Source organism: Halichoeres trimaculatus, unplaced genomic scaffold (assembly GCF_033239565.1).
Source record: "Halichoeres trimaculatus isolate MK-OKI-2021-1 unplaced genomic scaffold, fHalTri1.1 fHalTri1_scaffold_13, whole genome shotgun sequence".
Lineage (NCBI taxonomy): Eukaryota > Metazoa > Chordata > Actinopteri > Labriformes > Labridae > Halichoeres > Halichoeres trimaculatus.
Window position 1 is genome coordinate 33024496 of NW_027437191.1, and position 27728 is coordinate 33052223.

The 27728-nt window shown below is 39.8% G+C and overlaps 1 protein-coding gene across 2 annotated transcripts in view; it reads right to left on the reverse strand.

Moving 5' to 3' along the window:
• acp1 (acid phosphatase 1) overlaps window positions 1-27728 on the reverse strand; it is a 32637-nt gene that overhangs the window by 2269 nt on the left and 2640 nt on the right. The window contains exons 2-5 of one of the 2 annotated variants that reach the window (XM_074685276.1): window positions 24619-24692; window positions 20014-20127; window positions 6079-6140; window positions 2916-3021 (exon numbers count right to left, since the gene is read on the reverse strand). In XM_074685276.1, coding sequence (XP_074541377.1) covers window positions 2916-3021; window positions 6079-6140; window positions 20014-20127; window positions 24619-24692 — 356 coding nt within the window. Of the gene's footprint in view, window positions 1-2915; window positions 3022-6078; window positions 6141-20013; window positions 20128-20188; window positions 20303-24618; window positions 24693-27728 lie in introns of both variants that reach the window. The other variant, XM_074685275.1, reaches the window with a different exon arrangement.

A 27728-nucleotide genomic window follows, 5' to 3' on the forward strand; every position in this document is an offset into this window, starting at 1 on the left:
GACCCCATAGCAGTGACACAGTGTACCCTGCTAATAAATCCAACGAAGAAGACAAAAGCAACACAGTAAACAAAGAGCAACGATGAAGACATCCAGCAATTTGTCTTCTTTGTGATTGACATGTAGCTCTTTGTTACAAAGAACAATCAAGCTTTGTTTCAGAGAAGTCTGTGTGCTGCCAGGAGAAATGCAGCCGCTGTTGCACAGGAAGTGACCATTCTTTCCACCAATCACAGACTGCAGTGTTGTAGCTCCACCTTCTGGGATTGGATAAGTTTAGTCTGGTACCCCAAAAAAAGGGTCCCAAAGTGTGGGACTGTTCGTCATTTGGGGATCCGTCTTGGGACAAGACAGTGGAAACGCCACAAAATGTGTGCCTTACCAAGACAAACCAAGCCGTTCTGCTTGGTGGACATGCGGCTCTACTGACCCATACCGAACTGTACCACTTTTTGGGACCCTTCTGTTGGGGTGCCAAACTAAACCGATCGACCCCAGGAGGTGGAGCTACAACACTGCAGTCCATTAATCAGTGGAAGGAATCGCCACGTTGCAGCGCACAAAAAGCTTGATTGCGCTTTGAAACAAAAGCCCGGTTCTTAGGCAAGTCAGATGCCGACACCGTGACCCCATAGCAGCGACACAGTTTATACCGCGAATAAATCCAATGAAGAAGAAAAACGTGACACAGTAAATAAAGATTAAATGATGGAAGACATCCAGTAATTTGTCTTCTTTGTGATCGACATGAGTCTCTTTGTTGCAAAGAACAATCAAGCTTTGTTTCAGAGAAGTCTGTGTGCCACCAGGAGAAAAACAGCAGCCGCTGTCGCACAGGAAGTGACCATTCTTTCCACCAATCAACGGACTGCAGTGTTGTAGCTCCACCTTCTGGGATTGGTTCGGTTTTCCAAAAAGTGGGACGGCTCGTCTTGGTTATTTGGGGGATCTGTCCCGGGATTAGTCAGTGGAAATGCCGTAAAAAGTGTGCCGTGCCGAGCCGAACCGAACTGAACCACTTGGTGAAAACAGGGCTTAAGAGCAACGAATCGCTGGATGTCTTCTATCGTTGCTCTTTGTTTACCTTGTCGCGTTTTTCTTCTTCGTTGAATTTATTAGTGGGGTACACTGTGTTGTGCTGCTATGGCGTCACAGTATTACGCAACTGACGCAGCTTACTAATAGGGGTGAGTATCAGCAAGAACTTCTCGATTTGCATCGAGATACTTCGATCATGATGTGACATTATCACGATGTATCACAATATTGTTATATTTTGGGATATTCTTCACAGTTAACTTAGAAAAATAAAACTCCAAATTTAAAAAAAAAAAAACAGGGAAAACATTGATGTCTATGGCAGACTGACTTGCTCAGTACAACAAAAACCCACATTATCCGGTTTAGAAATTAAAAGTTTTAAATAGACTTTAAGTTGATATTTATTATACAATCTTTTGAGAGCATTTAGGGTAGTCGCTCTTTGGCGCCATCTACTGCAGTGGAAGTATGAATTTTTATTCATACAAAAATGTCAATATTAAGAGTTGAAATACCAGTTGGTTGTGGAAACTCTAACAGGGTCAGGCTATTCCGAACCAAACTGTACTGATTTAAACCGGACTGTTTGGTGGAAACTGTGCTGTGAGACGTGTCTGTTATGTGTAACGTTAGTGAATCCTGGTCATGTCCTGCCAGTCATCTACCAATCAGAGCTAACGTAACCTCACTCTTCATTTTATTGATAGACTCTCAAGTTTGAACAGACCACTGCAGAATAACTGCTGACTGTGGGTTGGAGTCAACATTAGCACAAACAGTTTAGCCCTTTTAGCCTTTAGCTCGTGCTCTATCTCTCTCCTGTTTCTCTTTCTTCTGCTCTTCTGTCCTTTTTCTGTCTGACAGTTAGGCTCCAGTGTCCACCATCACTACAGAATTAATCACAGAAACTGTTATTAGGACAGACCTTTCTTTACTTTGGACTTTTGGTCTTTTCAGTCTTGTATTTGACCCGACCACAGACACATCTGTCTTAGAAATATCTCATTCTGGCGCTGAAAATCTCATTTTAAAATGTGGATCATGAACAGGAAAAACACATAAAAGCATGACTGTTTCAGGATTACTTGTAAAGGCCTCTCCGGGCCTTTAAAGAGAGCAAATAAATGAGAAAATGATTCTCATTGAGACATCACCGACTTGGCTCAGCTTTAGACGTAATACTCGCCATTTTTCACCTCTCATCAAACTTTCAGTACTTTCCCAACCTGTACTCCCTCAGCTTTTCCAACTCCTGCTCCTCTTACTCACATCCGTCACGAGAGATAAAGGGAGCCAAGACAACACATGTCAAAGTAATTCAACCACGACTCTGGAGTGCTTCGAAAGCGCGAGAAGAATAAAACGGATGGTGGAGCTGCGAAGCGTGAAAGGGCCTTCTTTTATGGCGATGTCCAAGTAATCGAGTAAGAGTTTTGTGAAAGATATTTATTGTAGTTTTTATAGGGCTGGAAGGGTTGCACAGAGTTTTACAGTCACCCACTGAGCTGCTGTGTAGCTCTTGTGCTCCAGTCTGTTCTGTTCTGGTGCTGTTTATGTCATGAAACGTGCCGGGGCATGATCCAATTGCTCCCTGTTGAGAGTTAATGCTCCCCAGAAGTGACGCTGCTAGCACGCCAACTGGACATTCTGTGAATTTTTCAGCTCTTCCACATTTTATTTTAGTACGTTGAACAAAAAGGAGGTGAGAAATCCATCTGTATGGACACTTAACTTTAATAGTAACAGCTTTCTTTTCTCTTCAGAGCTCTGTCATTCGATGGTTACCGCAGCTTTTACTGTCAAATTTAATAAACAGGTCAAACACGGAGATGAGCTAAGATCAAACACTGAGGAAAACTGGCTTCAATACTTACATAATACGGGTCTTTGATGATCCTCTGCTTCTGAGGGTCATATGAACCCAGGAGCTCAACCTTGGCTTGGTGGTTTTTCACCTGTTTGGCCCTCCTCTCCAGCTCACTGTGAAGACGAGAGGCCAACATGTAACTCCAGGGGAACAGGAAAAAAAAGGAAACACTTCAAAGGTTTTAACGCGACCCCTGCACCAGAGCGAAAACCTGAGTGAAACGTCAGGGAAGAGTTATAGCAAGAAAATGTCCACGCCAATGAGCTTTCATTTTCTTAAAGCTGGACTTCTGTAACGCTCTCCTTCCAGGTTAAAAAAAAAAAAAAAATTCTAGTAACTGGTTTTAGTGGACGGCATCACATGACTCCAGCATTAGCCTCCCTACACCTGCTTCCTGTCTGTTTTAGACGGATAGAAAATTAGCGCTGTAGCTAACTCTGGTTTGACAGCTTTCTTGTTTGTATGGTTCCTGTCAAATTAACTAAATTTAACTAAATTGAGATTCTTCGATATTCCTGATGTTTTGTTAACTTTTTGAACACCAGACCAGGTAAAACAGTTGAATGATGATGATGTCCACTGACTTTATCTGAAGCTGTAGTTTCCCAAAAAATGAACACCACACACAAGTCAGTTTTTCTGATATTTTCAGGGGATCTTACATCGCAACTTTTTTTCAACCCAACAGGTAAACAACAACTAAAACGAAGGACTAAAATTTAAAGAAAAAAATATTTTTTACATTTTTTTAAACCAAAAATCATGATTTAAAACCGGTTAATCTAAAAAAAATTCAGATACTACAGCACATCAACCAGCCCTCTGGTTGTTCCAAAGTTGAGGCTCAAAACTAAAGGTGATCCAGTTTTTTTTTCATAGCTCCTCGACTTTTAAAACTCACTTTTAGGGGCTGTTTACACGGAAACGGCGTTTCAGCCAAACTTAAATGCAAACTTTTGAAAACGGCCTCCACAGTTGGAATTTTTCTGAAACGCTGCCAACACCGTTGCCGTGTAAACAGTAAGCCAGCTTTTTTAGACTTAGGTCGAGATCTACTAGAAGCTGCTTCTGGACAAGACAGTTATAGCGCCACCTACAGGCCAGGCATGCTTACTACAGCGTTTTCAGTCCCAGAGTTTTTCCATGTAAACACAGACTTTTCCCACTGCGTTTTAGCGTTTTTAGATGAAATGCTGTCATGTAAACAGGGCCTTTAGTTTTTTCCGTTGCTAGGCGCTACCCAAGTAGCTGCCTGTTGCAGCAGCTCTCTCGTCTTTGTCCGTTACTTGTAATTTTTTTCGTCTCTTTTTCGTAATCTTTGTATTTGGAGTGGATCATCACTTTGTATGGTTCATTGTCGGTCACGGACACCAAACTTTTTGTGGCTTCGGCGATATTTTTTGCTACTTTTCTCCTGTGTTTGTCTGGAGATCCTACATGTAACCATTGCTGCATTGTTCACATGTGAAATTAGCTGTTAGCAGCCTGTAGCATGTCAATGCTAACTAGTGTAGGGCTTGATGATTTCCCTCGAGCTGAGGAGAAGGAGGTGAGGACGACGTGCTGGTTCTCGGATGTGAGCTGGGAGGTGACGACGTGGACCTGTCCTACCATCCATCGTTGTTGGGAACGTGGGATCTCGCTCCGGGGGATGGACGAGCTAGCCGTGGTAACCCAGCGGCATCGTGCTGTTCACGGACGTGGCTGACAGAGCTGACATCGGACGCCGGCGACACATCGGAGGAGCTTCGCCTGCTGTGGGCAGACAGGATCCAGGAGACAGAGACTGAACAGACTGCTGGGGAGGCTCAGTCCTGGACCCTGTGGAGGTGGAGACTGGCTGGGCTGGAGAGTGGTGGACGAGATGTCGTCATCTAATTTCTTATGGACCTTTTTGCACTTTCTATACACTTTCTTACTTTTGTTTTCTTAAATGCTGCGGTGACTCCTGAATTTCCCCTCGGGGATAAATAAAGTATTTTCTATTCTATTCTATTCTATTCTAGTGACTTGCTTTTATGTGATACCATCTTTTTTCAGTTTATCTTTTATCTCTTCTTCTTAGGTTTTACTGTCTTGTTGGTATTTTTATGGTTTTATCTCTTGCTCATGATTTTATCATCCCTTTTATCGTTATCATTTTATTAGTCTACTAACACTCTTAACCCATTGGCTGCCAGACGTTTTCAGAGCATCTTTCAAGACAGAATATTTTCAATAACAATGTGAACACTGAAACTACATACCATAATAGCTTTCGTTTCCATGGAAACAGAATTTTTTTCACTGCATTTTTGCATTTTGGAGTGAAACATCATGTAAACAGTCATTTTATATGGCATGGTTCTTGTAACGTCTGGGTTCATGAGTTATGTGAAACGTCAGTATTTCTAAGAGTCTCTCAACTGAATGAAGCCTTTTGTTTTATTTTCTTTGTGCTGAAGCTTGTGTTTCTTTACTTATGTCCTGACTGTCAAAGCACTCTGTAAACTTCTGTTTTTAAAAGTGCTCTTTATTATTATTATTATTATTATTATTATTATGAGATGGATTCACCTGAATTTGCATGAATTAAAGCTGTAAAACTCCACCTTGATCAGAATGAGCTGGTGTTGTTAGGAGAAACTTAACACTGACCTAGGACCTGTCGTCTCGCAGAGGGCCTCATTTTCTCAGTCTCGTCAGATTAAAATTTGCTCAGGGAAAAAAATGTGGGAGAGAAAAACTGCCCAAAGAGCAAAGACGAGGCATCCAAAGAACTCAGTAAGCTGCTTACAGATCAGATCTGCCACAGGCATGTGATCTCAAAATGATCCCTAAACGTTCAAAGTATCAAAAAATATCCCTCCCCCTGACCTCTGGAAGAAGCTTAAGGAAGGATATTGCTCATTAAGGGGAGGCCTTCGCCTCCACGTTAGTCATAGCTCAATGTTACCACCATGTTCATGTGCATGTGAAAGAGCAGCACAGATCCATATCCAGACAGTTAGCGCTGCTCCCTAACTTGACCTCCTTCAAGGCAAATGTTTCTTTTATGATCCCAGGCAACCATTAACACCTAGGAAGGGACACTTAACACGCCGCGTCTTTACAAGGGCTGCAGACCGACCGCTGCTCGCCACGTTTGCAGAAATAATAAAAACTTCTCCTGTTGCTTAAAAGAATCTTACCTCAGGTTGCTCTCGTCCATGCAGAGAATGTACGCGAAGCTCAGGAAGTCGTCCTTCGTCACCTGGAGGTGAGAAGAAAACAAACATTACTCTTGGCTTTGTGTTGAAACAGCGCGTCCTGCTGCGTCTCCTCACAGAGAATACTCCATCATTAAGAAATAGTAAACACAGTCTGCTCTTAAAACCACACATTTTTAGCTAAAACCAATAAAGCTTGACATAAAATCAAATCCTGTTTTCTACCCCAAAGGCATTTATGGTCTGCATTTTCTCAAGACACTGATTCACATGTCATTATCTCAGTTGCTTCATGGTTTTAAATGTTTGTGGCAGGGTTCGACATTCCAGTGCCAGAATACAAATCTCTCTGCGTGCACGAGGGATTAGCGTTACGATGCCCACAGGTAAGTCCGTGGACAACATCCTCGTAACCAGACGGTAACTGTTCACACATTTATCACAGCAGTAATTGAGTTTTACTGGAAAGCTTTTGTGGCACTGCTGTTTCTTCAAAAGTGGGTTATTGTTGAGTCTGTCTCCTGAATTCACAGAAGAATGTAATCGTACTGTCCAGCTGATCTTCTGTGAAACTATTTTGCTGATCCACAGGTGGCGACAACGTGCCAAGAAAAGCAGGAAGTAGAAAGCAAGAATTAAGCAGACAAAAGGAAAAACTTAAGTTTGTATTCAGACCAGAAAAGTCCTTTGTTCCTCTTGTTTGGTCCGGACCAAAAGTAGACTTTATTTTTTTCGTTTGATGCGGTTCGTATTCAGATTGTACTTTTATCAAGTGGACTATATTCTGTAAACACATCCACGTGTGTGACGATGGGTGCTCTCATTGGACAGCCCTGACAAAGGGCGGCACACAGAGTACAGACCTGGAAATGGAGGTAAACATGTGTGTTTGTGCTCTTATTAGAGCTGCAAAATCATTTTCAGTTTCAAGAGCAGCTCCTTCAAAGCAGCTTAACAACACCGTTTACAATTTAGGAACAGGAAGACCAATGATCGCAGCAAGGAGGCGCTATGCTCTGCGTGTCCTGACCCACAACATGCTAGCAACAGCGTGGCTAAACAGAAGACGGAGGATCAGGTATGAACCAAAGACGGTTAGGTTACGGTGGCTTTATAGGCCCAAAAGGAGCATGTATCCTGTAGTTAGTTTGGATGGACCTTGGTTTGTATTCAGACCTGCACCGGAGAACCACGAACCGCACCAGAGTTCGTTTGGAAGCGGACCGAGACCACCTCAAAAAGTGGGTCTCGGTCCGGTTGTTTGGTCCGCACCAGGGTTCGTTTGTGTCTATTCACACCTGCATGGAAAGTCCGCACCAGCGTGGTGCGTTGAAAGTGGACCAAACAGTCCAGGTCTGAATTTCACTAAGAGCTGGTCTGAGACCTTGACACAATCTACCCTTAAGGACAAAGAGGAGAAGGATCAGATTAAGGTCTATGTGTTCCCTGAACAGATGAGTCTTCAGACATCTCTTAAAGTAGAAAGGGACTCTGTGGATTGTGTAGAGTTAGGTAATTCATTCACCATTTGGGAACAACAGAGGAGAAGAGTCTGGCTAGAGATTTGGAGCCATGCTGGGCTGGGAGCACCAGGCGTCTTTCACAAGCAGAGCGTAGAGGGCGAGAAAGAGTGTAGACCTGGGTGAGGGACCCCAGGTAGACAGGAGCTGTTCTTGTTGATGTTTTGTAAGCCAGAAGAAGAGCTTTGAATTTGATTGGAGCTGCCGCTGAGAGCCAGAGAAGAGAGATGAACAGCGGGAGTGAGTTATTAACATTTTGAGTTTGCTTGATGGAATTAAAGAACAGCTAATGGTCAGGTTTCAAAAAGTTGTTGAAACTGGATGTTGGAATTGGTTTAAGTTCAATATAAAAATCCAGCAAAAAGACCTGGAGAAGTGAGAAAAGAGACTGCCTCCTCACAAGTTTGGTGTAGCTGACATTTGTTTAATTTAAATTTACTTGTGTCACACTAGACTGTTAGAAAAATTGGCCTAAGTTACTTAATTCTTTAAAATTACATGATTGACATACAATGTACTAAATATCATATGCTCTGTGAATGGTTAACTTTATGTATTTTCCCAAAAACTTGAAAAAATGACTTAGGCCATCATTTTCATAGGGGATAGGTTACATTTTGCCAATCTTCAGTAGATAACTGAGTTATACTTTCCTTTTCCTATCTATACTTAACATAATGTTTAGGCGCCGCCCTGTTGGTTGTGGCTGCCTGTTGCAGCAGCTCTGTCTTCTTTTTCTGCTTCTTGTAATTTTTTCGTCTCTTTTTTGTCATTTTTACATTTGGAGTGGGTCATTACTTTGTGTGGTCCATTTGTCTTCAGTCTTTTATATTTTTTTGCTCCCGTGTTTTTCTGAAGATCCTACATCTAGTCATGGCTGCATTGTTTACATGTGAAATCAGCTGTTAGCAGCCTGTAGCATGTCAATGCTAACTGGTGCTAGACCAGATGTTTCCCCACAAAGTGAGGAGAAGGAGGTGAGGACGACGTGCTGGTTCTCAGGTGTGAGCTTAGAAGTGACGACATGGACCTGTCCTTCCATCCATCATTATTGGGAACGTAAGATCTATCTCCAATAAGATGGACAAGCTAACCATGCTAACCCAGCAACAAAGTGGTTGAAACCACTTTGCATTGTTTTATACGCTTTACACAGTTACAATTACCTATTTATCTATTTTATTCCTTCAGTAAACCCAGTTTGATGTCTTGATCTTCAGATATCTCATTTTTCAGAATTGAATTCCCTCCTTAATTAAAAAAAAAAAGTCTTAAATTGCCTCCATCCATTATTGTGCACATGGCTGTCATACCGCTATTTGTCTCAATCTGTTATCCAGACATCCTGGTATAAATTTGAGTTGTGTGCCATCCAACTTAAAATGTTAATTTCCCTCTGCAGTTTAGTTTTTAGGGGCCAAAGTTTAATCAGGAAGCAAAGACTTTAGACATGTGATCTTTATCATGGGCCACCTTAAAGAACAGTTAAGGTGGTTTGTCGTTTTGTTGTGTAAGTTTTCCACATGTGAATTTATTGTGTAATTCATGCCGTATAGCCACTCTTTCTGCAGAAATATCAGCAGAATAGTCCTCAAATACCAAGAACAGGGCTGAGAAAGAGATCCGAGCTGCACATCTGTAACCATATGTAAGACTGCATTGCAAAACCCTCAATGTCCTCAATGATGATTTAATAGAATGAGCAGGGACAACAAAGAAATCAGCCTCCTGGATTCAAAGAGTCTTTCAGAGTCAACATATAGGAATGCCAAGGAGGTGGTGAGTGAAGCAGGAGAGAATGAGACGATGAGAGGAACAAGGCGTGAGTAAATCTCCTGCTACGACCCAGATGTTAGGGAAGAGACACTCAGAGCCTCAGACAGATGTGGTTACTCAAATAGCAATAGAAAGATAAACAGATGTGTATTATGACTGAGCTGAAGCTTAGTTTGTGTCCTTGCAGCTCTAAGGGTCTGATCCTCACAGAGAACAGTTATCACCAACTGCTGCCCTCTTTTCACCAAAGTTATAACCATTATAACCATATAACCATTTTAACCTAGCGTCTATGACATCACCCATTTGTTTAGGATACAGAGTTTTGAGGCCAAAACACCAAATTTAAAACAGCTTGACCCAACATAGCTTTGTTTGTGTAAGGATGAGTTGCAGCACTGAACCTTCAGCCTCTTCACAGGCGCCTACAGGTCCTGCAATCAGTCACACCACGTTTCATGAGGAAGATCTCACAAGTTTAACAGCTTCAAAAGTGAAAGCTCACATTGTGTGGGGATAGAAAAACAAGGTACTGTGACTAAACTGTTTATTTAAGCACATTTATTTTTGCAAATATTGGCTTTTTTGACTTAGCCGTGATCTGAAAAGATGTAAATCAATGTTGAGTTTCAAGAAAAACATTAAAAGGTAAAATAATAAAGGGTTACAATGAAGAAAACTAACTGTGAAATGATTAAAAAGAGTCTTTAAGAATAAATCTGTTCACGCTTTGGGGTGAAACGTGCAAACAGGGCCTGAAACTGTGCCAATTTACTAGGGCTGGGACAATATGCGATTCTTGCAATTCAATTCAGTGTTGAAAATTATGATGACCCAGTACATATTTCATATTCTGGATCTCAGTATCCAGAATGTTGGCAGGATCTGGATCCTACTCTAACATCTGTCAGAAATTATGGTGACCTTGTCTTGTATTGTTTCGCAAAGCAATCCGACCATTAATGGTGGAGTTATATACACATATGGTGAAAACGGCCCTATCTCAGAATGATAAGAATCCTTTAAAAAAGTTCTGGATCCAGACGGTGATCCGGATCACCTCCAAAATTTAATCACGTCTTCCTTATCCCATTTTGAACATTCCCTGAAAATTTCATTGAGATCTGTTTGTTACTTTTTGAGTTATGTTGTTCACAAACAGACAAACTCTGGCAAAAATACAACCTCCTTGGTGGAAGTTAACATTGCAACATGCATCACAGTTTCTTCATAAAGCTGCTGAGAAATCAGCCATTTCAGCCGCAACAATCCAAAAAAATCTGCTAAATCCTGGAGGGACTGTAGAAGGAAAACACTAAAACTAGTACGACAAGAAGTGAAAGCTAAATCACGTCTGGGCATTTAAAGGAAATAAAATTTTAACCTTTCTCTGTGCCCGTATGCCTGACACATTATCTTACTCATGATGGTCGGCTAGCTCATAACAATCTAAGATGTTGTTAAAAGATGTGTTGTTTAGGAGAAGAGCAGAACGATTCGGGGACGTATAAATAATAATTTTTTTGGACCACTTTTGAGATTGCGATTTAGCCTGTTTTTATTTTATTTATTTTTATTTATTCATTCTATTTAATTATATTTATCAATTTTTATTTATTCATTTATTTATTTCATTTCATTAATTAATTAATTTATTTTTTTTATTTTATCTATTGTATTTATTCATTTAATTTACTTTACTTATTTAATTTACTTTTATTTATTAATTTCATTTTATTTTTTTAATCAAATTCTATTTATTTATTTCATTTTATTTATTTAATTCAATTTTATTTATTCATTTTATTCTTCTTATATTTTAATTTTATTGTATTTATTTATTTCAATTTTTTTATTCATTCAATTTTATTTTATCTATATGTTTATTTGTTTGTTTATTTATTGGGGGGTTATCGTCTGCATTATTTACTTAACAAAAGCAATAAATCAGGATGCTGTCAACATATAAACAATTCTTTCCTGTAGATCAGGCCCACATGATGAAATGAAATGAATTAATACAAATATCATTTATAAAAAAAAGGGTATTGACTTTTGCTGGTTTTAAGAAAGGGTGATTACAAGTTACTATATTTCCTCCAAGTTTATGTACATTAAACATTTTTGATTAATTCTTTTCTTTTGGGGTTTAAAAATTGCATTCTATTATATTGCGATGTCATTTTAAGTTGGACAAATTGTTCAGCCCTGTAAAGGAGTCAAATGAAGCTATTATTGGCTAGTATGCACCAAGCTGCATCTATTTTAGGCTCATTAAAATATGCATACAAAGCTGTAGAAGCTGATTAATACATAGAATACCTTTTAAGGGTTAATTAATAAACAGTTTAGACAGTTGTGTTAGAATTGAGTGGTAGTGAATGATTTGTCTGCATCAGTAAATGAAAGCTGTTGTTTGGATTAGGGATAAATGCCTGGAGCAAACCCACAGATTTAATAATAATAACTCTGGGATGTCCTGTGTTTGTAGACTCTTCAATCTTATGTGTAAAACTGTTTAAATTCAGACAGTTTAATAGACCTTCGCTGTAAATAATAACACCACACACTTGTTTAAAGCAGATATAAAAACTATACGACCCTTTGTAGCGACAGCAGCAAAACAACCCCAGGCTGTCTCTGGTTTATGTCCCACTCCAATTATTGGCAACACTGGATCTGAATGTTGACTCAATGATAACGTTTTGATGAGAATGAAATTTAATGTCTGCTTGGCATTTTCTGATAAGGCGTTAAACACTCCACATGATTTATCACAGATCACTCTGGAGCATGTTTGATGTTATAAACAAACACATTCGTTTACGTGGAGATATAGCGGTCTCCCACTTGGGCAGTCCGCTCGGATACTGGCAGCATCAGGAGTTCAGAGAAGTTCACAGAGTGAAACGACGGAGGAGGAGGAGGGGGAAACGGAGGAAAAAATAAAAGGGTGGGAGCAAAAGCAAGTGATAGAAACAAAAGTGGTGATAAAGGGAAAGGGTTTGGATTTGCTGGGTTTAAGCCAAGGTTTTCAGCCTTCACATCCTCGCTTTGAGGAGATTAGACGAGGGTCTGACCGAGCGGTTCGCAGAGAGACGAACCAACGAGACAGCAGATCTGAAGCAGCGGGTGAAACCCCCCAAGAGCTTCAGGGAAACATGAAAAGAGTGTTTTGAGGGCACAGGGGAGTGGGAGTTGCAGTGAGGATCAGCCAGCAGAGAGTACGGCTGAAGGCCCTACATGGACAAACAGCTTGGTGTGGTTTCAGTCCTGCTCCCGATCTGAAACATATGCTAGGAGGTGAGACCGTGATTTAGTGGCCCTATCAATACTCCATGCACACCATTGTTAGTATCATTTTGCACAACAAAAAGCATGGTCAACAAATACCTCATCGCTTTCACAGATGATCAAACACATGTTAGAAATATTTTCCAGACTAAAAGGAACAAAATTCATTCAGCGGAAATCTGTATTTTCAGTAAAAAGTGACTGCAGGTCAAACAATTACTCAATGTTTTAAGTAACAAATAGAAAGTACAAGAAAGATCTTAAGAAAGGACGCAGTACTGTATTAATTAACGTTTAGGGATTCGTCAACCCTTGATGCAAGGAAACAAAAAAGGAAACAGAGTAAAAAGTAGGAATATCTTGGTAGTAGCCGAACCAGCAACAGTTTCTTGAGTTCATCTAACTTTGACAACAGGTCATTGTTTTTTTTTGTTTTTATAATTTCTGTTAAAAGATCTTTTTTTTTTATTCAAAGGGGCTATGAGGAGTTTCTAAGTGATCTTGATAGATTATCAACACCAATAAAGGTTATTTAGAAACGTTGTAGCTTCCCAATCAAGTCGAGCAGGACCGGATTGATTTACAGCACATCTAAGTCTCCATGACAACACCACGCCAGCTAATGAAGTTGAGAAGGGAGAAGAGAGATCTGTGTTTGACCAAGGTTCACTAACGTTACACATTACAGACACGCCTCACAGCACCAGGCTGCCGATAGCACTACATATGGATGGCTACTAAACCACCTGAACAAACTGGCAGTTAGCTAGTTGTCATGTAGCCTACAGACGCCTCACAGCACCAGGCTGCCGATAGCACTACATATAAAAGGCTACTAAACTACTGCTCGAACTGGCAGGTAGCTTGTTGTCATGTAGCCTACAGATACGCCACAGCATCAGGCTGCCGATAGCACTACATATAAAAGGCTACTAAACTACTGCTCGAACTGGCAGGTAGCTTGTTGTCATGTTAGCCTACAGATGCACCATAGCACCAGTCTGCCAACAGCACTACATATGGATGGCTACTAAACCTCCTGAACAAACTGGCAGTTAGCTTGTTGTCATGTAGCCTCCAGATACACCAAAGCACCAGGCTGCCGATAGCACTACACAAAGACGGCTACTAAACTACTGAACTGGCAGTTAGCTTGTTGTCATGTTAGCCTTCAGATACATCTTACAGCACCAGTCTGCCAACAGCACTACATATGGATGGCTACTAAACCTCCTGAACAAACTGACAGTTAGCTTGTTGTCACTTTAGCCTATGGTTACGCCATAGCACCAGACTGCCAATAGCACTACATATGGACAGCTACTAAACTCCCAAACAAACTGGCAGTTCACTTGCTGTAATGTTAGCCTGCAGATACGCCACAGCATCAGGCTGCCGATAGCACTACATATAGAAGGCTACTAAACTACTGCTCGAACTGGCAGTTAGCTTGTTGTCATGTTAGCCTACAGATGCACCATAGCACCAGGCTGCCAATAGCACTACATATGGGGTGCGTCTCAAAGCTCCAAAGTTCCATCCTTCCTTCCTCCACTTGCGTCGTTCTCTTGCGTCTTAGTCCCTCCCACCAGAGATGCATGGGAGAGACGCGAGGAAATAAAGAGAGGAGAGAGGATGGAGGAGATTGTTTTTTAGAGCAATGGGACATCCTCACCTTCGGAGCGTCACATGAAGCGACGAGTTTCAGTGATGACGGCATCAGCTGATCACCTCTGGATCATCTGTCAGTCAGCTCTAACAGCTGTTTGTGCGTCTGGGCATGTGCGCTGTAATAACTCTGACCAAACAGAAACAGTAACAGAGATTTGTCTGTTCCTTTAACCAGTTAAACACACACGTGACCATGAAGAAAACCTGCTCTCTGTTTATTCTGTGTGCTGTTTAGAAGCTCATGGATCACTTTTCCGGTAAAATGCGTAATTGTGAGATTATTTATGAATTATTTATCCTTTATCTTGAGCCCATCTGATCGTGAACTCTGAAGCTTCAGAGTTCACGATCAAAAAAAGTGGGTTATATTACTATCAATATGACCCACCTTATTGTGTCTCAGGAAGATATTAGTGATCAGTCAGTTTTCTGTATTAATCCTCTGATTATATTGATTTGATGATGGTTGTGTTCAGTGTTTTGTGCTCTAATCTCACAGCGAACACTTAATTACCAGATTTATGATCAGTTTCTGAACCATCCTCCGTGCCTGTCCTCAGCTCGTCTTTTCTCTCATTAAACTCCGTTGTGTATTTGTGAAGTTTCATGTGAAGTCTGAGCTGCTGCAGCGTCCAATCAGAGAGTGATATTCTATAAGGAGGCGTGTCTGTCAGTGAAAAGACTTCCACAAAGCCGGCGCTCGTGTCTCCTCGATCATAGCTCCTCCAATCAGTCTCCTCTCTCCTCTCTCCTTTCTCCTCTGAGCGCAATTATCGCTTTGAGACAGTCTTCAAAATGGCGAATGGGAAAGTACTTCCGGTGTCGTGGAGGAGATAGGACGGAGGAAGCACGAAGTTAACGCATTGAGACGCACCCAGTGATGGCTACTAAACTACTAAACAAACAGACTGTTAGCTTGTTATCATGTTAGCCTCCAGATACGCCATAGCACCCGGCTGCCGATAGCACTACATATGGACGGCTTCTGACTTAGGGTACAAACTTACAATGTTAGCTCGTTGTCACATTTCAAACATTAGCGCTACATGTGTGTGAGACTCCAGGCCAGAAGGTGGCGCTGCAGTTAGAATTAAAACAGATCCTCCTCATAGCAACTTTAAATCTCCCTTTTAGTCTTTATTTATTTTTAAGCTGGGTTTGGAAAAAAGTTGAGATGTCAGATTCCCTGAATAAATCCTACACACTGACTCAAATGTGATGTGCATTTTTTGGAAAATATGGCTCCTGATAAAGACATCATCATCATTAGTCAACTTTTTCCACATGGTCTTTAAATCGAATTAAATCGACACCTCAAAAAAACCAAAAAGTATATTATCAGGCATATCTACCATGCTCTGATGTAATATTTTAAAAATAGATGTAGAAAGTGTTTGATGGTATCCGAGTACTTCAAGGAAAACACAGTGTTATATCCCCTAACTGATTGAAGGGACTATTAAAAACACTACCTTGTACATTCATTCATATATTCATGGTTAATCAATTAGTTTGAGAGTTCATAAATAGTACAGAAAAGCAGAAATGATCTTATCTTTATGGGTTATGCCATCTTATGTGGCTTTATTTCAAAGAAAGCGTTTGATGATCATGTAGTAAAGCTGCTGTTCACTTAAGCAACCAAGTAATCTGATTTACATTGAAGAAAATTGTGACGATTCGTCAACAACTCATTTTTCTTTAACACTGGTGAATTAAAATACTCCTATGACGATAAAAACTCAAGCTAACGTATGTTTTGTTTTCGTTAGCGAGACAACGACGTGATGAATTCACCATCCAACATTTATAATCCCTGATATTTTCCTTTCTGTGTGACTAATCTGTGAAAACACAACAAATGCATTCTTGTAACGATCAGTTACACACATTTAGTGAGACCGTCACTGCCGGTTCATTTAAGGACTATTGCTTAACCACTAAACAGTGGTTGCATTGTGTAGCTCTTTAATTTGAAATTAATTTAAAAACAGTGTCCTCAGATAAAATGTTTTCTTCTACTTGACCTGGAGTGAGGGTCACTATTTTGTATAATCTTTCCTGACTCCAGCCAATCAGCAGCTTTACACTCGGAGGAGAGGTCAGGCTAAATTATTAAATATTAAACAAAAAAAGTGACGAGAGAGTGAAATGTTGTGGATTATGTTATTTTTACTTTGTTTTCAATTTCAGTTTAGTTTTAATTAGTTTTTAAAGCAGGTTTTCTAGTTAAGCGTTTGAACATGCTACAATCGTTTGGTTTTCATTAGTTTAAGTATTAATTTATATCCACTCAAAATAGTGAGATTATGTGTGTATGTATTAACTCACAATAGAGTTAAAGTTAGTTTTTGTTTTTTCTGTAAAGCCTTGTTTTCATTTTTGTTTGACTCGACAAGACTTTTTTTCTGTCTTGTTTTTGTTATTTTGTTAGTTTTCGGTAATTATAATGACTTTGGCAGAATCAAACACTTGGTACACCTTTAGTAACTATCTCTGAACTGCAACAAGAAAGAATTTAAAAAGAAAATGTTTTGATTAGAAGTTAAAAGAAAATGTTCATCAAGTAAACCTGACTTTTTGATAACTAAAGCCATAAAAGGAAAAAAAAACTAAAATGTGACTCAAACTTTCAGGTATTTTCATCAAAAGCCTGAGTCTAAATTTGAAACAGCTGCCAAAGTTAACACTGAACACAAAGCGGTCGATGAGTGTGGATACAGTCGACTCCACCTCAGGTGACCTTGTTTCTGTTAAAGTCTCAAAAATCTTCAGTTATTTCCAGGCATCATGACCTTTATTAACCTTTATTATTATTAACAGGACAGCTGAAGAAAAACATCAACTGTAGGAAGGAGACAGTTGATGTTATCAACCAAGGCAGGAAACTTCAACACAAAGACTTTTGTGTCAGCCTTTTATTGTTTTATCTCTTATTTATCATTTTATCACACTTTTATTATCTTATTAATGTACTAACACCTTTAATATTGCCCTTTTATATTTCTGTCCTGTTTTTTGCTGTCAACCCTTTTTTATTGCCTTTTCTTAATCTCGTTGATTGATGTTTTTAATTCTTATTTTGTTTCTCACTGTCTCATTTTATAAACTGCTGGTTTTTGATTTGTCTGGGTTCATTTGTCATATGAAACTACAATATTCCTAAGACTATCTGGTCTGAACTAGACTTTTTGTTTTATTTTCTTTGTGTTGAAGCTTCCTTTTTTTGACCTGACTGTTGTCAAAACACTTTGTAAACTTCTGTTTTTAAAAGTGCTATAAAATAACTCTCACCCTGTTTTCTTTTTTTTTCCAAATTCAAATTCTTAATTTCAGTCATTGTTTATGAAGTGGATTGGAAAAAAGCTCCCCCTTTTCTCCAGCAGAGGGCGAAATGTTTCTCTCAGATTCATGTGATGAGCATTTTATGGGTAAACAGGGCTCCTGATACAGTCTGTTGACGTTAACGTCATTTAACTTTTCCATAAGGTCTCATGTTAAAAAAGCAAACTAGAAATGGCAAAAATTATACTGTATTTTCCGCACTACAAGGCGCATCTAAAAGCCTTCAGTTTTCTCAAAAGCCGACAGTGCGCCTTGTAATCCGATGCGCCTTATATACCCCTACCATAGTTAGGGGGCGTCGCCGGAGTAACGGGTAAGCAGTGAGAACCTCTAAAGAGGAATTCTGCTAAGTGCTAACATTAGCTCACAGGCTGGCCCAGGCTTCTTCTCTTATTTATTGTTAGAGCAATACAGCGCCCCCCAAAGGTCTGGCATTTGAACTGATCTCTGGACGGCAGAAACGGCTTTATCTTTACAGCGCACTTTTTTTGAAAACGGCACAGAAAATGGTTGGATAGGAAAATGTGCGGCTCCATGTGGATGTAGCCTGAGTTTGACTGACTTATTGACTGTTTTGTTGACATTCCCTTCAGCGCAGCTCCATCTAGTGGATGCATAACGCAACCCCAGCCACTACAGTAGCTTCTATTCTATGCGCCTTATAATGCGGTGTGCCCTATATATGAAAACAGTTTTCAAATAGGTCATTCATTGAAGGTGCGCCCTATACTCCGAAGCGCCTTGTAGTGCGGATAATACAGTAAATATTGAAGAATTGAATTTAAATTGAATCAGTACACCAAAAATCATTAAAAAATCAAATTGGTGTTGCATGGTTGGTGTTAAAATAGCAAACTAAAAATCGCAAAAATTGAAGAATCGCAGTTTAAATTGAATCAGTACCCTAAAAATTGTAAAAGAATCGCGAGAATAGCGTATTGTTCCAGCCTTACTATCCACTGTCCTATTACCTTTAACTTAAGGGGTAAAAATAACTTTAAAAAACTTAGACTTTTTGTTTTATTTTCTTTGTGCTGAAGCTTTCTTGTTTTTATGTCCCGACTGTCACCAAGGCACTTTGTAAACTCTGGTTTTTAAAAGTGCAATAAAAATAACTTTCCCCCTGTTCCCTACCCCATCTACTAGAGGTGCCAGAAAAATTGAAAATCAGTATATCAGGATTTTTTTTTGTTTGACAATATCAAAATTTAGATTTGTTATCAAAAAAAATATTTTTCAAATTCAAATTCTTCATTTCAGTCTTTGTTCATAAAGTGGATTGGAAAAAAGTTTCCACTTTTCTCTAGCAGAGGGGGAAATGTATCTCTCTGACTCACATGATGTGCATTTTATGAGAAAATATGGCTCCTGATATGGTCTGTAGACATTATCATCATTTAACTTTTTCCCATGGGCTGGTGTCAAAATAAAAAACTAAAAGTCCCAAAAATCATAAAAGAATCGAATCGCGAGAATAGCATAACGCACCAGCCTTACTATCCACTGTCCAATAACCTTTTAACTACAGGCATAGAGAGCATAGAAAAAAATAACTAATCAAAGGAAAAACAAGATAAGGACTTTAAAACAAACAAGGGACAAAAAGTAACTAGTATGCCAAGAGATTATGTTCCAGTTCAAACGCAGAACAAAGGGCTCAGAGAGCTGTTTGAAACACTGTTACATAAACTGTAAGTGACTGAGATCTGTTTTATCAAAGTGTGATCACACCTGAGATCAGCTGATTCACTAAAAGTTCACTTTTCATTATTTTCACACTCAGCCATCAACCTCACGCTTGCAATGACTCGTGGTCACGCTGATATTCAGCTCATCACTTCCTGTGAAGTAACATTACTGAAGCGTATCGTATAGAGTCAGCAAAAACAGACCAATGCCTTCTTTAAGTGTTGAAACCAACTGAGGTTGACCTCTCTCTCAGAGTGTGTGCAACCAATCCTCATGACTCAAGCAGTAAAAGGAATTAAAATAAACTGTGGATATTTTCCTCCTGATTATCTTTTTTTTTTTTTGTCACATGCGAGCAGACGGTTCATGGGACGGTTATTTCTCCTTCCTCAATCAAAGGTTTTGGTTGTTTGGTTTTAAATTAGTTAAAAAATATCTGAATCCTGGAAGTTTTCTCCTCTCAGCGGATCAGCAGTTCTTCAACCTGAGCTCATTTTGCTCAAAGAAATCACTGAGAGCCTCTGTGTCTCCGAGGCATCATGTTACCAACAGATACACACTGATACACACAAACATCGCCGAGCCGAGAGGCCGAGAGGAGCCACGGGACAGCTTTCTGTACCTGTCGGGCCCTGTGGCTCGTCTCAATCCCGTGCTTGGTTAGACAGGCCAGACCGCGGTCATCCGGTGAGCTGCCTATATTCCAGTCGGACGTGGCGCCGCTGTCTATGACCCACTGCAACAACAGAGAACAAAAAGAGGAACTCTAGCTACGGCGTGGAGGTGGGTGATCATACCTGCCGGGCCACATGGCTCATGGGCACGTTATGCTTCTTCATGCAGGCTTGACCCCGGTGGTCCGGAGAGCTTCCTATCTCATAGGTGGAGGTGGCGGCACTGTCTATCCTCCACTGGGCAGAGCAGAGGGTGGGGGACAACAACAACACAGCGAAAGGGGTTCAATCAATGCGGTGGGTGACGTGACAGAGCGCGCTCAGAGGCTTTAACACCAGAACAAACTGGTTCACAATTAAAACAGAAAAGAACATGTGAAACACTTTGTACTGTTAGTTTCTGTTTACAATTACCCTGCATGCTGAAGCGATGGAGCAAAAAGTTTGCGTTGAGTCAATAAAACCATGTCACGCTCCGTTAATTTTCCCATAAATCCTTGAGTTCTGGATCTGGCTGCGCTTGTTTTTGCACTTTTCTGTCTTTAATTTTATGTCAGAGATTTAAATAGGACGTATCAAAGCTTTTTGTAATGCAGCAAAGACCAATTTTTAATAAAACGTGACTGTCAAGCTCGTAACTTGAAGGATACCTCTCACAGATTTCCGGCCTTGACTTTAACCATCTTTGCATCCCTTCACAGCCGCTGGCAGACCTCAGCAGCAACGTACGAAACTCTTTGAGTCTATACGACTGCCAATACGAGTTTCTGAACCCCATAAACATCTTCTGGAACGAATGGGATGGGATAGCACTGAGCCGTATCCCCATATTTCTAACATGCAGATTGCATGCTCTGTAAATGCTTAAGTTGTTGAGGTTCATGACTGTTTTTGTCACTTTTTGTTTTTGTGATATCTCGTGCGGCTGAAGAAAATAATCTCTAACAAGGAGCTCTACTGTCTGAAGTGATCAGATACTGCCCCAAAAGGATGATATTGTGACTTTAAAGATCCATTAAGATAATTCATTACCAGGTCAGAAGTTCAGCACTGATAGTTCCAGCTTGAAGGCATGACTTGTTTTTTTGCAAACTATTTTGATGAGGCTTAAGAGCAAAATAAAAAATCACCAAAATAGTTACGATTAAATTTACAAGCATCTTTTCAGTTTGTTAAGAGCATTTCCAGGAGACTTTTACCACGTTATCTCCAGCTGCTGCTTTGTTTACTTCTGTTTACACCATCAGGAATCAACAACCCCAAAAAACAAGGCCTCAAGGCTTTTTTCACCCCACAAAATGTTTAATTGACTTATTTACAGATTTATTTTGTGTGACACGTCACAGTCTGCATTTAACTGTCTGCATTCACTTCACTTCACCCCCCACCCCCTTTTGGCTGTAACAGAAACAAACTGTGCGGAAAAGCTTCATTATCACTTCCCTCCTTTCAGTGCTCTGATTGTTGCGGGGACTTTCCTGTTTCATGTCAACTCCAGCTTTTGTTTAGTGCAGAAGGTTTTACTGGACATCGTTCGGTTAAGTGACTAAACGGGTTTTGGTTGTTTGATAAACTAAGAAAGGAATATCAAGTTACCGTCTCTTTCCTGTAAAAGCAGACCATTGGTTACATAAAAAACAATAAACTCAGATTAAAAAAACAAAACTCATTTACAAACTTGTGCCTAAATCGTGTGTACAAACAGTTAACACAAATCTGTGATTCATCAATATTTTCTTACTCTGTGAATTCTTTTAACTAAATGCATGATATATTTACACAACTTTAATAGAATTCAACAATAAAACCCATGAACCCAATAAATGTATTAAAGAACCTTGAAACTGATGCATATTCATCCTTATCACACAAAAATATTGAGTCTCAAATTAAATACTTAGAATTTAACATTCAAAATGTTTCAATTTAAATTTTTGAATTTATATGTAAAAATATTTTTGATGATAATTAGATTGTTGGGTATCTTAAATGCAGCGTCTGTAGGATGGGTACCTTTCACATATGAAACGACAAAGTACTAGAGGTAGACCGATATATCGGCCGGTTGATATATCGGGCCGATATTTGGACATTTGTCTCTATCGGCCATCGGCCGTATTTTCTTTAAAAAGCCGATTTTTGATCCGTTGTATAAAATGACGCAATTTTTGATCAGGCACAAAAAAGATGAGCACCTCAAACTTGTGGAACCACTTGGATACATTACATACTTTTGTTCAAATTATATAAATAAGTTTAAATTTCTTTTTTGACATTTTAAGAAGAGTGTGAATGTTTACTACTGCTTGTTACATTGTGTGTTTACTCAGACAAATATGTCATTGTTTTGAAAGCTGAATAAATGTTCAGAGGACTGGACACGACTTGTTGTAATAGATTTCTTTTAGTTGCTCAGAAATTGCTGCGTTTCACAAAAATGTGATAAATATATATTTATTTAACAATCGGCCTGAATATCAAATTGGAAAAATCGGCTATGCATATCGGCATCGGCTGCCCAAATTTGGAAAGCATCGGCATCGGCCCCCAAGAAACCCATATCGGTCAACCTCTACGAAGTACTGATGCCTGGTGCCTGGCAATCGGTATTGGTACTGAGTGGTACCAATTTTCGGTACTTTTGTATGTTTATGTGGTAAAAGATAGGGATGGGTACCAAATTAGGTAGTTTAAAGCCACGTTTCCACCAAGTGTCTGGTTCGTCTCGGTACGGCGCACATTTTGTGGCGTTTCCACTGACTTATCCCGGGACAGATCCCCAAATAACTATGGGGCCGTTTAGGCGACAACGGTTTTAGGGTGAAACGCAAGTTTTGTTGAGTTTCAACCTCAGGTTTACACAGAAACGGCGTTTCAGCTGACCTAAAAGGCAAACTTTTGAAAACGGCCTCTAGAGTAGGATTTTTCTGAAACGCTCCCGACACTGTTGCCGTGTAAACAGTAAGCCGGCGTTTTCAGTGGAAACGCTGACGTCACAGTCTGCTTTGCACACGCGCATACAACAGGACAACAGTACCATTGGTACGATCGTCACGGGCTACCGTGTTGTGCTTGTGCTGTTCAATCTGCTGCATCTGCTGGCTGTCTTTCAACAAAATCTGCATCTGTTGCTCCACTTTTTAACTTTGTATTCCCCAATACACCAGATAACCGGCTCAACTCTACTTCAGTGGAGAACCCACAAAAGCGGCTTCTGGACAAGACAGTTATAGCACCACCTACAGGCCTGGGGTGCTCACTACTGCGTTTTCAGTCATCAGCGTTTCCGAGTAAACGACTTTTTTCACTGAGTTTTCACTGCTTTTTAGCATTTTCAGATGAAGACGAGCCTGAGACGAGCCGTCCTACTTTTTGGGACTCTTTTATATGGGTGCCAGACTGAACTGATCCGCTCTCAGAAGGGGGAGCAACAAACTGCAGACCGTTGATTGGTCAAAAGAATCGTCACTTACCCCGACAGCAGCTGCATTCGTCCTGGCGGCACACAGACTTCTCTGAAACAAAACTTGATTGTTCTTTGTATCAAAGAGCTACATGCCAACCACAGAGAGGACAAAATGCTGCATGTCTCCCATCGTTGCTCTTTGTTTACTGTGTCACATTTTTCTTCTCCATTGGATTTATTAGAGGGGTAAACTCTGTCACGCTGCTACGGCGTTACGCTATTATTTAACAGCTGCAGCTTTCTGCATCCAACTTACACGCCGCCTTCCACGAGAGGGCACAGTTTGCTGTGGGAACACAAACGGTATCAGGCTTAACTGCACCAAACCGTGCTGAACCGCACTGGACTGCTTGGTGGAAACGCGCTTTATAGGTATTGACCGATTTCCGTCTGTAGTACCGAGTACAGAGTCATGTAAAATCAAACTGTACCATGTTTAGGTACCTGTGAGGGAGTGGAAGAGCAGGTGATTTTCCATGCTGGACATGAACACAGCATTGAAAATGTATATACTGAGAATAAAGATGTTAAATTGAAAAACTTTTAGATTTTTTTATCAAACAAATTAATATTTATCACCACATAGACACACAAAAAGTACCAAAACCTGGTACAGATGAGAACCGATGCTGATTGCCAGGTACCAGGCATCAGTACCGTATCGTTTCGAATATCTAAGGTACCCATCCCTGGTGATAATATCCTGAATTTACTAGGGATGCACTGATCCGATCTTGGTATCCAGTCCCTCAAAGCTGGATCTGGTATCTGTGGGAAAGGATCGGTCCAAACTCGACACCGAGGCTAAACTATGATTCAGTCTACAAGGTATAAAATTTACAATCAAATAGTCATTTCTGTAAATTCTGAAGCATTTTTTAACAAAACTGTTGTTAAACATTCAAACACTTTAAGTGAATATTAACTTCAGTAATTCCATATGTCAGATCAGGATCGGTATCAGGACCAGAAAAGCTGGATCGGTGCATCCCTAGGATTGAATGGTGGATAAATAAAATATATTCTACCCTATTCTATTCTATTTTGGGCCAATAACAGCAAAATCATTCATTGATGATTACATTACCTGGTCTACAACACCAGCATCCGTAGCCATCTTCCTGAAGACAGCTTCAGCGATGGGGGATCTGCAGATGTTCCCTGAGTGAACCCAAAACAAATGAACGTTAACTCAAGGTCCAAATAACTGCACAATGTGAAAAACTGCAGTCATGAATGAGATGATAAAAACTAAATTGGTTATGTAGACTCCTGTTATTGACAGTTGCTGGGACTTCTCTGGGAACCTAAAACAACTAATTACATAACTATCGGACAGACTGTGCCACAGAAGGTACTTTTTTTTAGCATGTGGTCAGATTTCATGAAGCGAATCTTTCACGATACCAGGCAAGTGCTTGCTTTGTGGACCCATCAGCTGATGATACTTTAGTGCCACAAGACGGATCTAAAATACTGGAGTTATATTTCAAACTGGTGGTTCAGGCTTTGAAATGTTATGAAACACTTGAGTAGCAAAAAAAAATTAAAATATCAAGCATTCCATTTTTTTAATGCCATGTAGTAAATTGCTCCCTGTTTATTTCGTTTACACAGACAATAAGTATGGGGCCGAACCCAGGGAGAACATGTCAATAATTTATAAGTCCATATGTACGTTAGAAAAAGAGAAAACAATAGAAACTAAAAGTATGTATAAAAATTAAGAAAGTGATTTAGGAATATAAAGATGAACAGTCTAGATTAAAGGGATAGTTCATTTTTTTTGAAGTGGGGTTGTATGAGCTCTATGTGGGGAATGTAAACAAGCTATGCTTTGGGCGCTGGTTTTAGCCTCGTGTAAGTTTGATCAAGTATCGTAATTCTTTTGTTTGTACTCTAAGGATTGTGAGGCAGCGTAGGAAATTCAAAATGAGTGACTATGACAGCGACGATGACATTTCATTCACTTTGGGACCAAAAGGATACCTGTATGAACCGGAGCACACAGAAGAAGAGCTGCTACAGATGGAGACTGAAAGAAATACAGAGGAAACATCCACGGACACTGGACATCAAGATGCTGAGTGTTACTGCTGCCACGACTGTTGTTGTTGTTGTTGTTGTTACAGGACACTCCAGAATTCAGAAGAGCAGGGAAATCTGTGAGATGAGTTATACAGACGGCTTGAGAGCCAGCAGTGTCCTCTAACTCAGACAAATCCTGAAGAGTGTCTGTAACCAAGTTCCACTCGTGACAGCAGTAACACTCAGCATCCGTGGGCATTGAGTCACAGCTCAGACATTTACACCACTGAGTATTTCCAACTCTGTCTTGATGTCCAGTGTCCGTGGATGTTTCCTCTGTATTCCTTTCAGTCTCCATCTGTAGCAGCTCTTCTTCTGTGTGCTCCGGTTCATACAGGTATCCTTTTGGTTCCAAAGTGAATGAAACTTCATCGTCGCTGTCATAGTCACTCATTTTGAATTTCCTACGCTGCCTCACAATCCTTAGAGTACAAACAAAAGAATTACGATACTTGATCAAACTTACACGAGGCTAAAACCAGCGCTCGAAGCATAGCTTGTTTACATTCCCTACAGCTGAAAGGAGGAGGGGGGACGGAGCGCACTAGCGCTGCGCGTAAGGACACATGAGTTAGTTAGGTCCAGATAAATGTTTATATTTCCGAAGACTTAATGCACTTAAGAAATATTTGATGTATCGTACTCTTAAACTGTGGTATTACTTTTTGATTTTAGTTCTTGTAGGCAGAGAAAATAGCCTTTGAATTTGGTACGGTCTCTCTCTGTTAGCGCCTATTTCCTCGTCACCATCGATTACAGTCTGTGTCTTACTGAGGGAGAGGAGACAACTTTCTACTGTATCTAATGTCCTTAGTGGTCACATAGAGCTCATACAACCCCACTTCAAAAAAACTGAACTATCCCTTTAAGTAGAAAAGAACACATGGACTCTCAGTGTGAAAACTCGATTATGAGAGAAACATTTAAAACATGGTATGATGTGGTTAAAAAATATAACTTAAGAAGAGACAGCAAGCTGCTAATACGGCCCTCTCACACCTCCAAGTTCAGACCACGAGCGTTAGATAACACCTTCAAAAAGTGGAGAGACAGCCATATGTACATTTGTAGATAAGCAAAATTTTAAATCATTTAGACAGCCAAAAGATGAGTTTGGATGAGAAAATAGAGATCTATACAGATACCTTCAACAAAGACACTTTTATGAGACAGAAATTAAGAAGGAAATCTCAGTGGAAGGGAATGATGTGATCGAGGTGTTAACAGGTGCATATAAGCAAACTCCTCTAAAAATTGTCTCTAAACTATACAGAGGTTTATAAAAGCAACGGGGATGAAATACAGTGCATATAAAAATGAAATGGGAAAAGGAATTTAACACTGTGTTGTCTGAGAGTGATTGGCAATCCATGTTCAAGACCCAACATACATCAACTAGCTCTAAAAGATGGAAAATTGGATGGAAAAAATTTAACACGTTTCTTTATTACACCAAAAATTAAAAATAAACAATTAGGTCAACAACAACACTGCTGGAGACAATGTGGGCAGTTGAATGCCAGCCACTCTCATATATTTTGGTCATGTTTGAAAACATTAATATTTTGGGATGGAGTTTTTAAGGGGTTGCATGATATTGGATTTTTGCCGATATCCGATATGCCGATATATCGAAACCCCTTTTCGCCGATACCGATAATCACAAGTTTGTTTGTTTTTTTCACTGTAAAGAAAGCTTAGTCTATCCTGTACTGGAATTTATATGTTACTCTTATTGTGACGGTCTTATTTGTTTAAGAAACACATAAAACAAGACAAAGACATTTGATTTTACCATAAATAAGAAATGTATTATTTTTTCAAACTCAAGACATTCAGTGTTGAAATACAGAAAAATAATTTCTTTAGATCACATGAACTTTAAATGTACAATGCATTTTTAAATATAACCAAGTTGCATTTGATTCTTTTAGAGCTACTGTAACAACCTGGTGACAGACACAGAGCTCTGCAGTGCAAATAAATGAAGTGCTACATTTTATTTAAGGAGCTTATTTTTCAGATGGAAAATAATAATAATCCTAACTGAATAGCTCCTTATCGGCTGTGCATATCGGCAGGAATTTTCATATCTGCCGATACCGATAA